General features: G+C 38.4%; 1 protein-coding gene across 1 annotated transcript in view; it reads left to right on the top strand.

Annotated features, from left to right (window-relative positions):
* LOC134227047 (protein C1orf43 homolog) overlaps positions 1-6803 on the top strand; it is a 33433-nt gene extending 26630 nt beyond the window's left edge. The window contains exon 6 of the mRNA XM_062708256.1: positions 6706-6803. Within this exon, the coding sequence (XP_062564240.1) occupies positions 6706-6788 (83 nt within the window). The 3' untranslated portion in view covers positions 6789-6803. The remainder of the gene's footprint in view (positions 1-6705) is intronic.
* The last annotated feature ends 5934 nt before the right edge of the window (positions 6804-12737 follow it).

Genomic DNA, 12737 nt, shown 5'->3' with positions numbered 1-12737 from the left:
CGATAAGCTATTGAAAAATTCAATTCTTGTCAAATCCAGTAAAAAAATCATATGTAACCAATCCCGTGCGTTCCTAACACAGACATCAGAATGCGATATGTCACGGGCCTTCGTGTCTATCGGAAGATTTTCTTTGTGTATAAAAGAAGCAGTGTCTGCCGTGTGCGAGTCAATTACAATTTGTGACAGCAGCGCGTACTGACGTGCTTTTTGCTCGCGCATTTTTTCGTTTCGTTCGTTCGTTCGCTGTGTTTACCTACATAGCGACAGCATGCAGTCACCAGCGGTAGAACTGCCGGTGGGTCTGCGAATATGCATGAAAGAAGTGGGCGCATTTTTTGTCATTCTGTGCTTGATGATGGTCGGATACAGTGGGGTCGGTTGCGATTGATGCAATCGCCCATCGTCTCGCTCGGAGTTCACGGCTAGAGGCCGATGATGGCTGAGGTAGCGAGGGCAGCGGTGGAGGATGAAGAAGATTAAAATTAGAGAGATTTGGTCTGCTCATCCAGGTGATTGGTTTCATAATCCACATGATCCCGGGATGGGTACGATTCATGTCATATGACTGACCATTTGTTAAGATGTGCTTGGTACTAAACGACACGTACATTGAAACATGGTTATACTATAACAGTTCTGATTCCCCAGCAAACAAAATCAACCGATAAAAATAAAAATTTGATTAAAATAATTACTTTCATTTGTTTGCAGAAGGCATTAGCAATTAAAGATGCACAATCAGCAATAGTGTTAATATCCATTTTAGATTAGAAAATTTCGCTGTATTACTTGTAAATGTTTTAAAAAAGTTCACAAAAAATAATTTCCAATAGAATATTTAAATAAACTTTATCTTATTCTTTGTTTTGCATTTTCTGAGAAATTGTATTAATAAACTTGACGTAGAGTTTGGAATCAAAACATTGAATAATTTTTCGTTGACGTATTAGCAGTACCTCCTCTATTTTAGTAGGGTTACTGCTCCTTGACTTGTTTCTTATTGTTCTGTATTTCTTTGTTTGGGGGGCCCTCCTTAGCCGTGCGGTAAGACGCGCGGCTACAAAGCAAGACCATGCTGAGGGTGGCTGGGCTCGATTCCCGGTGCCGGTCTAGACAATTTTCGGATTGGAAATTGTCTCGACTTCCCTGGGCATAAAAGTATCATCGTGTTAGCCTCATGATATACGAATGCAAAAATGGTAACCTGGCTTAGAAACCTCGCAGTTAATAACTGTGGAAGTGCTTAATGAACACTAAGCTGCGAGGTGGTTCTGTCCCAGTGTGGGGATGTAATGCCAATAGAAGAAGAAAAATTTCTTTGTTTGGAAAACGGGACAGTTCCCCTAAAACAGCACATTTTGCCCAAGTCTTAAAATTTTATAAATAGAATTTTTGAACTTCAAATACTACCATTAATAAAAAAATATATATACATAACCTACATTTGCTTGAGTAAATAAGGGCTTAATAGTAAGAAACAAATCAATTCTAATTATGTATTTAATTATTAGTTTTATTTCCAGAGGTTTTGAATAAACAAATTGCTAATAATTCTACACAGCATGGAAGTTGTCGTTTCCAATATCAATACCTATAATCAAACTCCATAGATGCAAAAGTAAGAAGTTAAATGTAAATACGTTACGTTTATACGAGTCCTACGTTTACTCGCGGTTATGATGAAAACATTACCCATTGCTCGTTTTTTTTACGACTGAGGCCTTACTCCAGGGGTTTTTGGAGACCCTGAACATATACTGTGAATACCGACTATTCTAAGAAGCGCAATGAACATGTAAAAAAATTGAAACTGGTTGATAGTCCTTTGGTTACGCGTTTAGACTATTAAGCCTTACTTAAAAGATTTCTTGTATAACCATGGACAAAAGCTGTAAACCTTTACAATGCGCAAAAAGTACACGAGTTTCTGTTTCCAAAACTGTCAAAATTATCTAAATCGGTTGAAAGTTGTTAAAGTTACGAAAATATCAATTTATGGGAACACGGGTACTAGGGTAGTTCAAAAAATCGATTTTGCTCCTCAGCGCTCATCTGATTCTGTATCATGTTCTGAGTGTCCTCTGAAAATTTGAGCTCATTTGGATTAAAATTGATTTAGCACAGCCGTTTCAAGTTTGCATGCAAATTAGTATGGGGAAATTTATTTTTTCATTATACTGATAGTGACTGATACTCATTAGGCACAAGTTAAAAGAAAACCTACATAGGCTAGAAGGAATACTCAACAGCTTTCACCTAACGAAAACCGCATGGTAATTAATCGCCCCAATAATTAGTAATCGATTTTAAGGCAGGTTGCAAATGTTTAGTCATGATCGTTAAACATCTTTGAGGGCATCACTGAAATGTGCAGTCCAACGTAGTAGCCTGAATTTGTCCCCGCAATCTTTCGCGCCACGAGCAGCAATGTTGCCTGTTGAGAAGTTACTCAATTAGCTTTGAAAACCACGGTATGGATTAAATTCGATTACTAATTATTGGAACGATTAATTAAGATGCGGTTTTCGCAGAGTGAAAGCTCTTGAGTATTCCTTTAAACTATGTAGGTTTTCTTTTCACCTGCGCCTAATGAGGAACCGTCATTATCAGTATAACGAAAAAATAAATTTCCCCATACTAATTTGCATGCAAACTTGAAACGGCTTGTGCTAAATCAGTTTTAATCCAAATGAGCTCAAATTTTCAGAGGACACTCAGAACACAATACAGAATCATACGAGCGCTGTGGAGCAAAATCGTTTTTTTGAACCACCCTAACGGGTACCCTGTCGGCCATCCACGTGGTAAAAAAAATCAGATGCCGCTCCTCACGTCCCTTCTCACTGTATCAACGTGATTTTCTCACATATGCTACATTTTATGGAGTTCTTAGATGTCACCGAGTTTCAGCTTTCAGCTATAACAATACATTGAAATATCATCACTTGAAGTTGAAAATGGAACAGGGTACCCTGTCGGCCGCATAAGGGTTAAGAATTTTCAGAGGAAATTCCGAAGAGTTCCGTGAAAATTCTGAAGAGTTTTTTTTTGGGGAAATTGCAAATAAGTTTTGAGACAATTCCGAAGAGAATTTCACACGAAAATTCCGAACGTTTAAAAAAAATTTCCAAAGAATTGTTCAAAGAAATTCTTCGGAATTTATTCAGAAAATTCTGACGAATTTTTCGAATAAATAGTAAAAAATCCAAAAATTTCCAAAGAATTTCTTATGGCAAGCTCCGCGTAGAATTTCCAAAGAAATGTCTAAGAAAATTCCGAAGAGTTTCCCGAAGAAATTCTAATGAAATTTTAAAGAAATTTTTAAAGAATTTGATTTTGAATTTCCTCAGAAAGGTCTGAAATTTTTTTTAAAGAAGTTTTCAAAAAAAACATTAAAATTTGTTATGAATTTTTAAAAGGTTTTTTGAAGCCCGTGGAAATTCCGATGGATTTTCTGAAGAAAATGTGAATAAATTCTCAAGACAACTCCGTTGATTTGTTCGAGAAAATTTCAAAAAAAGCCTGTGCGGAAATTCTTAAGGATTTCCTGAGGAAAATTTGACAAATTCTGAAGAAATTCTTGAATAAATTGTTAAGACTCTGCAGAGGAAACTTCAAAGAATTTCCCGCGGAAATTTTGAAGGATTTTCCGACGAAATAAGCGTGAAGATGGGCATGAATATTTTGATCGTAAAATTCGTATTTGCTACACCATGATTGACTAGAACTTGCAAAATTGTACAGAGAACCAAATGAATGGGGCTTGGGGTTGGCAGTACCAGGAGGGATTTATGGGCGAACGCTCTACCACGGACCGTTCGTCGTACGTATGGTATTGAAGAAATGCAGCGAATGGCGCAACATCATCACATTATCTATTCATCGACTTCAATCAATACAATCGATCGGGATCAGCTATGGCAGCTAATGCACGAACACGGATTTCCGGATAAACTGATACGGTGATGTGCGTAGTTCGAGTTTCAGAGGCCTTCTCGAGTCCCTTCGAAACGCGCATAGGACTACGGCAAGATGATGGTCCTTCGTGCCTGCTTTTCAACATCGCGTTGGAGGGAGTAATACGAAGGGCAGGGATTGGCACGAGTGCACAGTGGCGGCCCCTCATATAAATCCCGGACAAAACCTGAGATTGCGTTCAAAACTTCACCGCATTGAAATTTTGAAACGTTGAATTCATTTTGAGGTTAAAATGGTTATCTGACATACTTTATATTATCCAAGGGCTTCCGCGAGTCCAGGCCCTAGGATCTAGAACAAAGACAGCGTCCTCATTCTAACATTGCACAAGTCAATTTCCCGCGTTGGCGCAGCTATGCGCATTTCACCACACATACCACCGGAAAGTTGACAAATAAATAGATTTTAATACATAATACCAGATCTTTTCGAATCTTTCCCAAAAATGTTTAGCCAAATTTCATATTTTCCCAAACATATTTGTTCGGGAGACATCTTACGGAATGAACTTACGATACAAGACACCCAAAATTTAATTTACAAGCTACAATAAAAAAAATTGTAACTAGCTCATTCAATATATATGTTAAATTAAAAAATAATGGGCTTTACGAAAATCACGAAAACATATTTGAGGTTTTGTCCGGCCTTTCGCCACTGTGGAGTGGTTCGAATTTAACGAAATCCTTTCAGCTATTTGGATTCTTCTACATTGATATTATGGCACACAGCTTTGAGAAGATGGAAAAAATCTATACCAGACTGAAGAGGGAAGCAAAACGTTGCAGACAAAGTACGTGATAGGAGGAGGGTCAAGAGAGGTCAATGATAGCCATCCATCACGAATTTGTGTCGGTGGTGGCTAGATCTAAGTGGTTGAAGAATTCGTGCACTTGGGTTCACTGGTGACCTCTGATAACGATACCAGCAGAGAAATTCGAAGACGCATCGTTGGAGGAAATCGTACGCACTCAGGCATCTGCAAGACGCTCCGATCGAATAGAGTTCGTCGCCGTACCAAACTGACTGACTGATTGATCTGGACAGCGATAAAAATTGGGGTTAGCTAACCAATCTTAATGTACACATTTCGGTAGCTCAAATACTTTCAGTCAATAACGGCGCCGGCCACGTCCACTAGGTCATATAGGAAAGGAGGGATTGATAGTTCGACTTTCGTTGCTACTAGAAACCAATATACCTGTGAATCTCCACGATTGTCTTGGGGTAAGATAGTAAGTTAGTTGCAAAGTTAGTTATTTTACCTGGATTTACTTCGATAAGCGATGCGATCTATGGGATGGGATATAATTAACGTTAGCATCTATCGAGTGCCCATGGAAATGATGACTCCAGTCAACCGCAGAAAGCTCTGTATTAAGCGAAGCAAAATCGCACCACCGCAAGTCGTAATCCATGGGATCCGATTCTTGGTCTGAATAACCTGGTACCCTCACTAGACGAAAATAGCTCAATAATATCAAATGTTGGTAAGATATCAAAATGAGAAAGGCAGATGATTGATTTAAGAGATAAAAGATCAGACAACAATATCAATATTTTGCGCCAATATCTTGTGCCATTAGTTTGTTCTTATTCATAGCATATCTAGATATTTAAATGATATTTCTGTGCAAATTTTTGATATTGTTGCCTGTTCTTTTATCTCTTATATCAATAAAGTCCATATCATGTTTTGTTATTCTGTTCGTGGCTTCTGCCCGGAATGAAGCAGCAGGTGTCAGTCTGTAACACCACCGGCGGATGGTGCTCGTCGGTATGAGCGGCAGACCGGGCTGAGAGATGTACATGTTGTCGAAGCATTTGTGAAAACCATTGTTAGGTTGACGAAGAGGTCGATTTGCACCAAACCATATGCCAAGATGGCTTCGCATTGTAAGCGAAAATAACAATTTTTGTAAACCTTTAAAACTGGATCAACATTCGAAAAGGGCGTAACAGCCAAAATTTATTTTTTCCTGTTCCTCGTCTATAAAAGAGGAATACGCAAGAATAAATTTCGGCTGTTACGCCCTTTTTAAATGTTGGTCTAAATATGTTTAATGTACTTATATGTAATTAATTTTATTGCCATTTACATAATAAATCTTGATATTGGGGTACACTTCACGATTTCAGCCGCAGCTTTAACGATGGGCTTTTCTATTATCAGCCACCGCACTATGGGGAATTCTCATACAAATGGGTGGTCAAAAATATGTTTTCAATGAAAACTGTTCATACGTAACATATATCATGTGAAGGAATATTCAAGACCTTCAAGAAGAAATATTCAAGAACCCTGAAAGGGCCATCGTGAACCACTAAAAAAATATACTCGCATTTTTTTTAAAGTTTGTTGTATTTTTTGTTGTTTTTTTTTTCAATACTAATTTGCATAGGGGGAAAGACGGCTTTGGCAGGTTTTGTTCTATTATTGGCAGGGAGGCTTTTGTCGACCAAATTTTATGAAATTTGGCCACAATATTCTTTGATATGCAAAGAATGTTTTGGCCAAATTTGAGCCTAGTCAGTCATAAAAACCCCCCTGCCAATAATAGAACAAAACCTGCCAAAGCCGTCATTCCCCCTATATGATCTATTTATTTATTTATTTATTTATTTAATCTTCCACTTATTGTTGTACAGATTGAAACTTATACTATATGAAGAATCCTTTGTCTGTATGTAGACCTACTTATGCCGAAATCATACACTTCACAGGTTTCATAAAATGCACGGCAGCACACGGATCGTTAAACTATAGTGCGTCAAGTAGATTGCCAAAGGAGCGAGTGTTGGCGTAGTTGTCGTCGGGGAGCATTAAAGTTTACTTGGCTTAGGAGATCGCTGCATTCAACATTCCCGTTAAGAAGTCCATAAACAAAGAGCCGTTGTAGAAGGTTTCTCCTAGATGCCAATGTCTCCAAAGAAATTAGCCGGCATCTTTCTTCATGAGGCGGTAAGTTGGCGATATCATTCCAGGGCAGCACACGTAAAGCGTATCTGATAAAATTCCGTTGGATAGCTTCTATTCGGTCAGTTTGTGTGACATGGTAGGGTGCCCAAACAACTACAGCGTACTCAAGAAGGCTCCGAACGATGCCACAATATAAGGATATGAGCGCTTAAACATCCTGGAAAGCGTTAGTATTCCTTTTCACAAAGCCTAACAGGACGTGAGCTTTAGCTGTTACCATCGTGATGTGTTCATTGAATCTTACTCTTGATTCTATTACTACTCCTACAGGGTGTCGACTCAAATTTGAGAATAAAATTCCCTGACTTTCCCTGAGTTTCCAGGTATGCAAAATGTTTTATTAATTCCTAACAGCATATGAAAATTCCTGCAAGTTTGAATCCTTGAAGTCCATACGAGTTTCTGAGTTACTGGAAGCCTAATCACTCTTAGAACTTCTTCAAATCTTTCCAAACATTCGAAGGAGCTTCTAGAAATCCTTTGAATACCATTAAAATTGGTATTATCGTGGACGTTGAGAAACCTCAATCGGCTCTTAAGTATACTTACGGAGTAAGAATTCTTATTCACTCTCTGTAAGGTTTATAGTCACGGACTGGTAGCAATCCTCCAGATATTCAAGGAATCAATACCTACAAGCACCCATAAATCCATTCAGCACTTACAGTAAGCCCAGGGAAACATTCTAACCACTGCGAATCTTTATATTGGTCAGCATACATTTTGTCGAATTTCGATTTAGTTCGGTTCAAATAAAACAATGACCTCATGGAACATTACACAAAAATGGTCGTGTTTGTGAAGAAGTGGATTAACTAGCCTCAAATACTAGAGGGAGCTACACCTACTCTATTTATTCAATAATTATAAGTCAAAAACTTCCCAAAGTGAATCAATCGTCGTGGAATTTCAGTATTGTTTTATTTATTGAAAGTTCAACTGCTATCAACTCGAAGTCAGTCTTTTTCAACAAATACAACAAGCAATAAAACTTTATAATGAATATCTAATGGAATTTCGTGAAGAACTCATGGAGAAATGTTTGAAGATTTATTTTTTGTATAAATCCCTCCACGAAGACATTTCAATTCTTATTTTGAACCATACCATACAGTCTACCAAGCTATTGAGCCAGAGTTTTTGAAAAAACTACTGAACATCCATCAAGGAACGTCAGGATTAAAACTATCGAGAGAACTTTTGAAATTCTTTGGGGATTGTTTTCTTTGTTTCAAATTCTGAATTTGCAAAATTTAAATAAAGAAAATAATTATCTTCAGAAGATATCTTAAGACACATTCTTCATCTTCTAATTCACATGGGAAATGTATAGTTATTTCTATTCAGTAGAGTCCACTATTTATAGTAATATTGAATTTCATATCCGTACTTTTGTAGAACATTTTCAATATGACAGATTATTCAAAAAAGCTTTACTGCTTGAATTCCCTATCCACGGATGATGGAGTCAACGTTGATAAGTCAAGTCCCTGCATATTGTTAAAATTGTGAACTAATGTGTTCACATTGATAGTATTGTTGATACACAACTTGATGAATGATAATTAAAATAATTGAATTGCGTATTAAGCATTACTAAAGTGAATACTTGAAACCAGGTAACAACAATTGCACAGAAACGCGTCGGATATTTGCCCAAATATAGAAAATATAATTAAACACTTGATATATCAGACCTTCAAGCAAATACGTAGAGATTGTGTCGGATGATCTATAACAACATGACTCTGACCAGGGTTCGTAATGCTCACTTGATCTCAGGAGCACAGGATGCTCCCTCACGAAAACTTTCGGGGATAAATTACTTTTAGGGAAAGAAAAAAGTGAGAGTGATAACCATTTTCGCTCATTTTGATTGCCGTGGGCAATTGGTTTACTCGTTTTCTTTCATATCCGAGCATTTTCTATGCCATCAGAAATGCAAACGATAGTAGCCTTTGTGGAACAAATAACCTGGTACCTGCATGCAGATAGCTTTGTGGTGTGGCTAGAGTGAGCGCATCCGTATGGCTATTATTGTTGATATGCTGGGTTCGAGTCCCACCGTACCGTGGCCATACAATTTTTATACAGTCAAACCTCCATGAGTCGATGTTCTACGACTCGATATCGACTTATGGAAGCAAATTATTCCATATTAACAAATATTTTCTGGATTACTATGATGGTCCCTTCAAACAGCTTCCTAATGACTTTATATTCCTCATCTCGATATTTCCATGAGTCGATGGTCCCTTCAATATCGACTCATGGAGGTTTGACTGTAATTGTTCTGCGATAATTCTCGCGAAAAGTTAGTGAGAGGTAAAAGTGATGAAACGAAAAAGGAATTTCATCTAATAGGCACGATTTTCGTTTATTCTCCAAGGCTGAAAAACGCTTGCTTTGGTCTCATCAAAACGAAAAGTCAGATCCCTGATTAGGACTCAACATTGACCATTTGAACAACGTGGCTTAGGAACGTCTTATATTGATCTAAAATAGAGACTAATGGAAGCAAACTTGATTACTTGATTAGAGTTTCAATCTATAGACTGCCAACGGGTCATACAAAAAATAATGTTCAATATTGGGTTTTGTGATTTTTTTTCCCTGACCTCAATTTTGATTTTGATTCCATGACTTTCCCTGACATTACAGGTCCAAATTGAAATTCCCTGACTTTCCAGGTTTTTCTAGGTAGTCGACACTCTGTCCTAGGTCCTTGACCGTGGTAACTCGGAGAAGAATGTTGTTTCCCATTGAATAATCAACATGCAGGGGCTTACGCAAGCGGTTGAACGAAATGACACTGCATTTGGAAATGTTAACCTGCATAAATTACCAAAAATAAACATATTTCCAGTACTAATAATAATGTTCATTTTCTAAACATTACGAGGTATAGAGAACAAAAACCACAATTTTCAAGAAACGTCAATCGTCTAGACGCATGTGCTGTGGAGTGTGGGTTCGATTCCCACCCCGGTAAGGAGAAAACTTTTCGTAAAGCAAAAAGTTCTCCACTGGCCCACTGGGTGTTGTGTAAATGTCCTGTCCGTTGTCTCATGCTAGATGTTAAGTGTTCAGTCTGTGCGACTTCTGGTCGAAGACGGTGACCCTGTCTTTAAAAAAAAAACTTTGATTGCAGCGTTCTTGTAAAAGCGCAAATATGCGCAAGCAAATCACTCATTATAAGGTGGTACTAGGGTTATATTTTATTCCCTCATTTACAGATGAGGGTACATTTGCTTTGTCATTAGGACCATTTTAGTGCGAAGAATTGGGGGAAATGACGGCTTTGGCAGGTTTTGTTCTATTATTATCAGCGGGGTTTTCTATAACCAATTATACTCAAATTTGCCCTAAACATTCTTTGCATCTCAAAAAAAAAAAATGTGGCCGAATTTCATAAAATTTGCTCGACAAAAACCCTCCTGACAATAATAGAACAAAACCAGCCCCTAATGTATTGAAAGTTTTTCTTCTATGACTTTTTGATATTGATCTTCAGGTGCAAGACAAACAAAACTATCGAAAAGCTGAGGTATTAAACGTTGAAATGGTATGTAAAAACCTTATACCGCTTTGCCAGCCCATATCTTTTGACTGAATAACCATAACGCTTCAATATTTTCCGATTACCTTATCTAGGGTATATACTTTCATATGATATGTTATTCTTCTTATTATTATTGGCATTACATCCCCACACTGTAACAGAGCCGCCTCGCAGCTTAGTGTTCATTAATCACTTCCACCGTTATTAACTGCGAGGTGTCTAAGCCAGGTTACCATTTTTGCATTCGTATTATCATGGGGCTAGCACGATGATACTTTTATGCCCAGGGAAGTCGAGACCATCTCCAATCCGAAAATTGCCCAGCCTGGCACCGGGAATCGAACCCAGCCACCTCAGCATGGTCTTGCTTTGTAGCCGCGCGTCTTACCGCAGCTAAGTAAGTTAGTTAAATTGGATATAGTCAATTCTTTGATCCAGTTTGCGTCGGTAATGATTGCAGCAACGGTTGCGGTCGTTGGAGGTGATTGTTGCAGAAAATTCGTTCGCAACTATAGCGACGGTAGCGGATCAAGAGAGAGCCAATAGACGAATCCAAGTAAAAATAAGAAGAAGACACACGACGGTGTTAACTTTGAGTTTGACAAATCTTACAGCACAGCATAGGAAGATCATTTTAAAATGCTTATAATAAAATCCAGACAAATTGTAATTAAAATCTGATTGATGTACGATACGCAAAAAGTTCTGAAGTAAATATTTGGAAGCCTATCTCATTTTTTTTTCTCAAAAAAGTATCTATTATACAGTTCGGAACTTTTTCTGTATCATACATTAATCACATTGAAAAAAACAGGCTTGGTGGTCATATAGCCCCCTTTCTGCCTCATACGCAGGAGGTCGTGGGTTCAATCCCAGGCCCGTTCCATTCCTCCTACTTTGTATCTTTCCATATATTTCTTATGTTCTAGCAATCGCTAGAAGTGGAAATGGGATTTCATACTGTTTCCATAGTCTATCTCTAAACGTACATTTTAAATAGTTCTGTAGCTAGCAGGGCCGATCCGCCCTTAAACACGTGGCTTAAGTGCCATTCCACTGGGGAGACCACGTGTGCAGATTAATTGCCCGGACGAGACTCTTCTTAGGGCGAGTCCATTTATTCTCCTCGAAAGGAATTTTACGGATCGTTTCAGCTAGCTATCGAAGGAACGACAAAATCGGGATCACCGTATTACCACGACATCCTCATACAACCAGAAGGCACTCAGAGATTCGGTAAGGGATTCACTCATGCTCAAATGCGATGCAACAGGTTATGCTGCTCGCAACATCTCATCATTGGAGAGATGGATTGGAGATCGTCGTGCAACAAACAACAGATAGGAGGTAGAAATACTAGAATAAGAGATCGGCAAAGACGCCATCTTGTTTCCAATCGAACCGTCAAAAGCGGTTCCAAATTGACTTGTTTACTTTTTCACCCATAAGAGTCCAGCAAAAATGTCAAGTGATGCCAGTATTATTTCCACGATATCACACCTTTTCATACGTTGCCATTTCGACAGTTTTTCACTCCGCCGGTCTCTGGTTATAGGGTTGCTAATAGGAGGTGGATTGACTGCCCCCTACGTCACACTCCCATATGGTGGAGAACGGGACTCGAAACAAACAAACGCAAAGTGACATAAAACACATAGAAATCAATCAAACAGCAGGGATTGGGGACAGAACTATCATTTATTACAAAAGAGACATATTCGATTTTCGTTTACATGTATTTGTTTTTACGGTGTCATTGATAATTACGTTTTCATTCCTTCGTCCTCTCTACTCTCGCCCTTATGCAACGTACACACCAGTCAAGCAGTTTGACGAACATTGACTCCGCCCCAAAGAAAACGCTTCGATTGCTGCTTTGTTTGAAAGTGTGTGAAGTTGTTCGAACAACCATTTGACAGTTGGCGGCTCGGTTGGAAAAAATTAAAACGGTTTGATTTTGGTTTGAGTTGACGTGGGTGGAGTCAAAGGTTCGCCGAACATGTTTGAGCATTTGTAGTGAAGTTGCACAAACCCTATTTTTGATGGTTGGTGCTTCGGTCGTTCATGTGTGATATTGTTGGTCGAATAAATTGATTGTACGTGTCGCTGTTGGTAAAACTTGATGGATGTTTGAATAAGCGAGAGGTGGAGTCAATGTTGGTCAAACTGCTTGACCGTGTGTACGTTCCATTATGTGCGATTTCTCTCCCTAAC

This window comes from Armigeres subalbatus, chromosome 3 (assembly GCF_024139115.2).
Source record: "Armigeres subalbatus isolate Guangzhou_Male chromosome 3, GZ_Asu_2, whole genome shotgun sequence".
Lineage (NCBI taxonomy): Eukaryota > Metazoa > Arthropoda > Insecta > Diptera > Culicidae > Armigeres > Armigeres subalbatus.
This window is presented reverse-complemented; position numbering and strand designations above follow the sequence as displayed.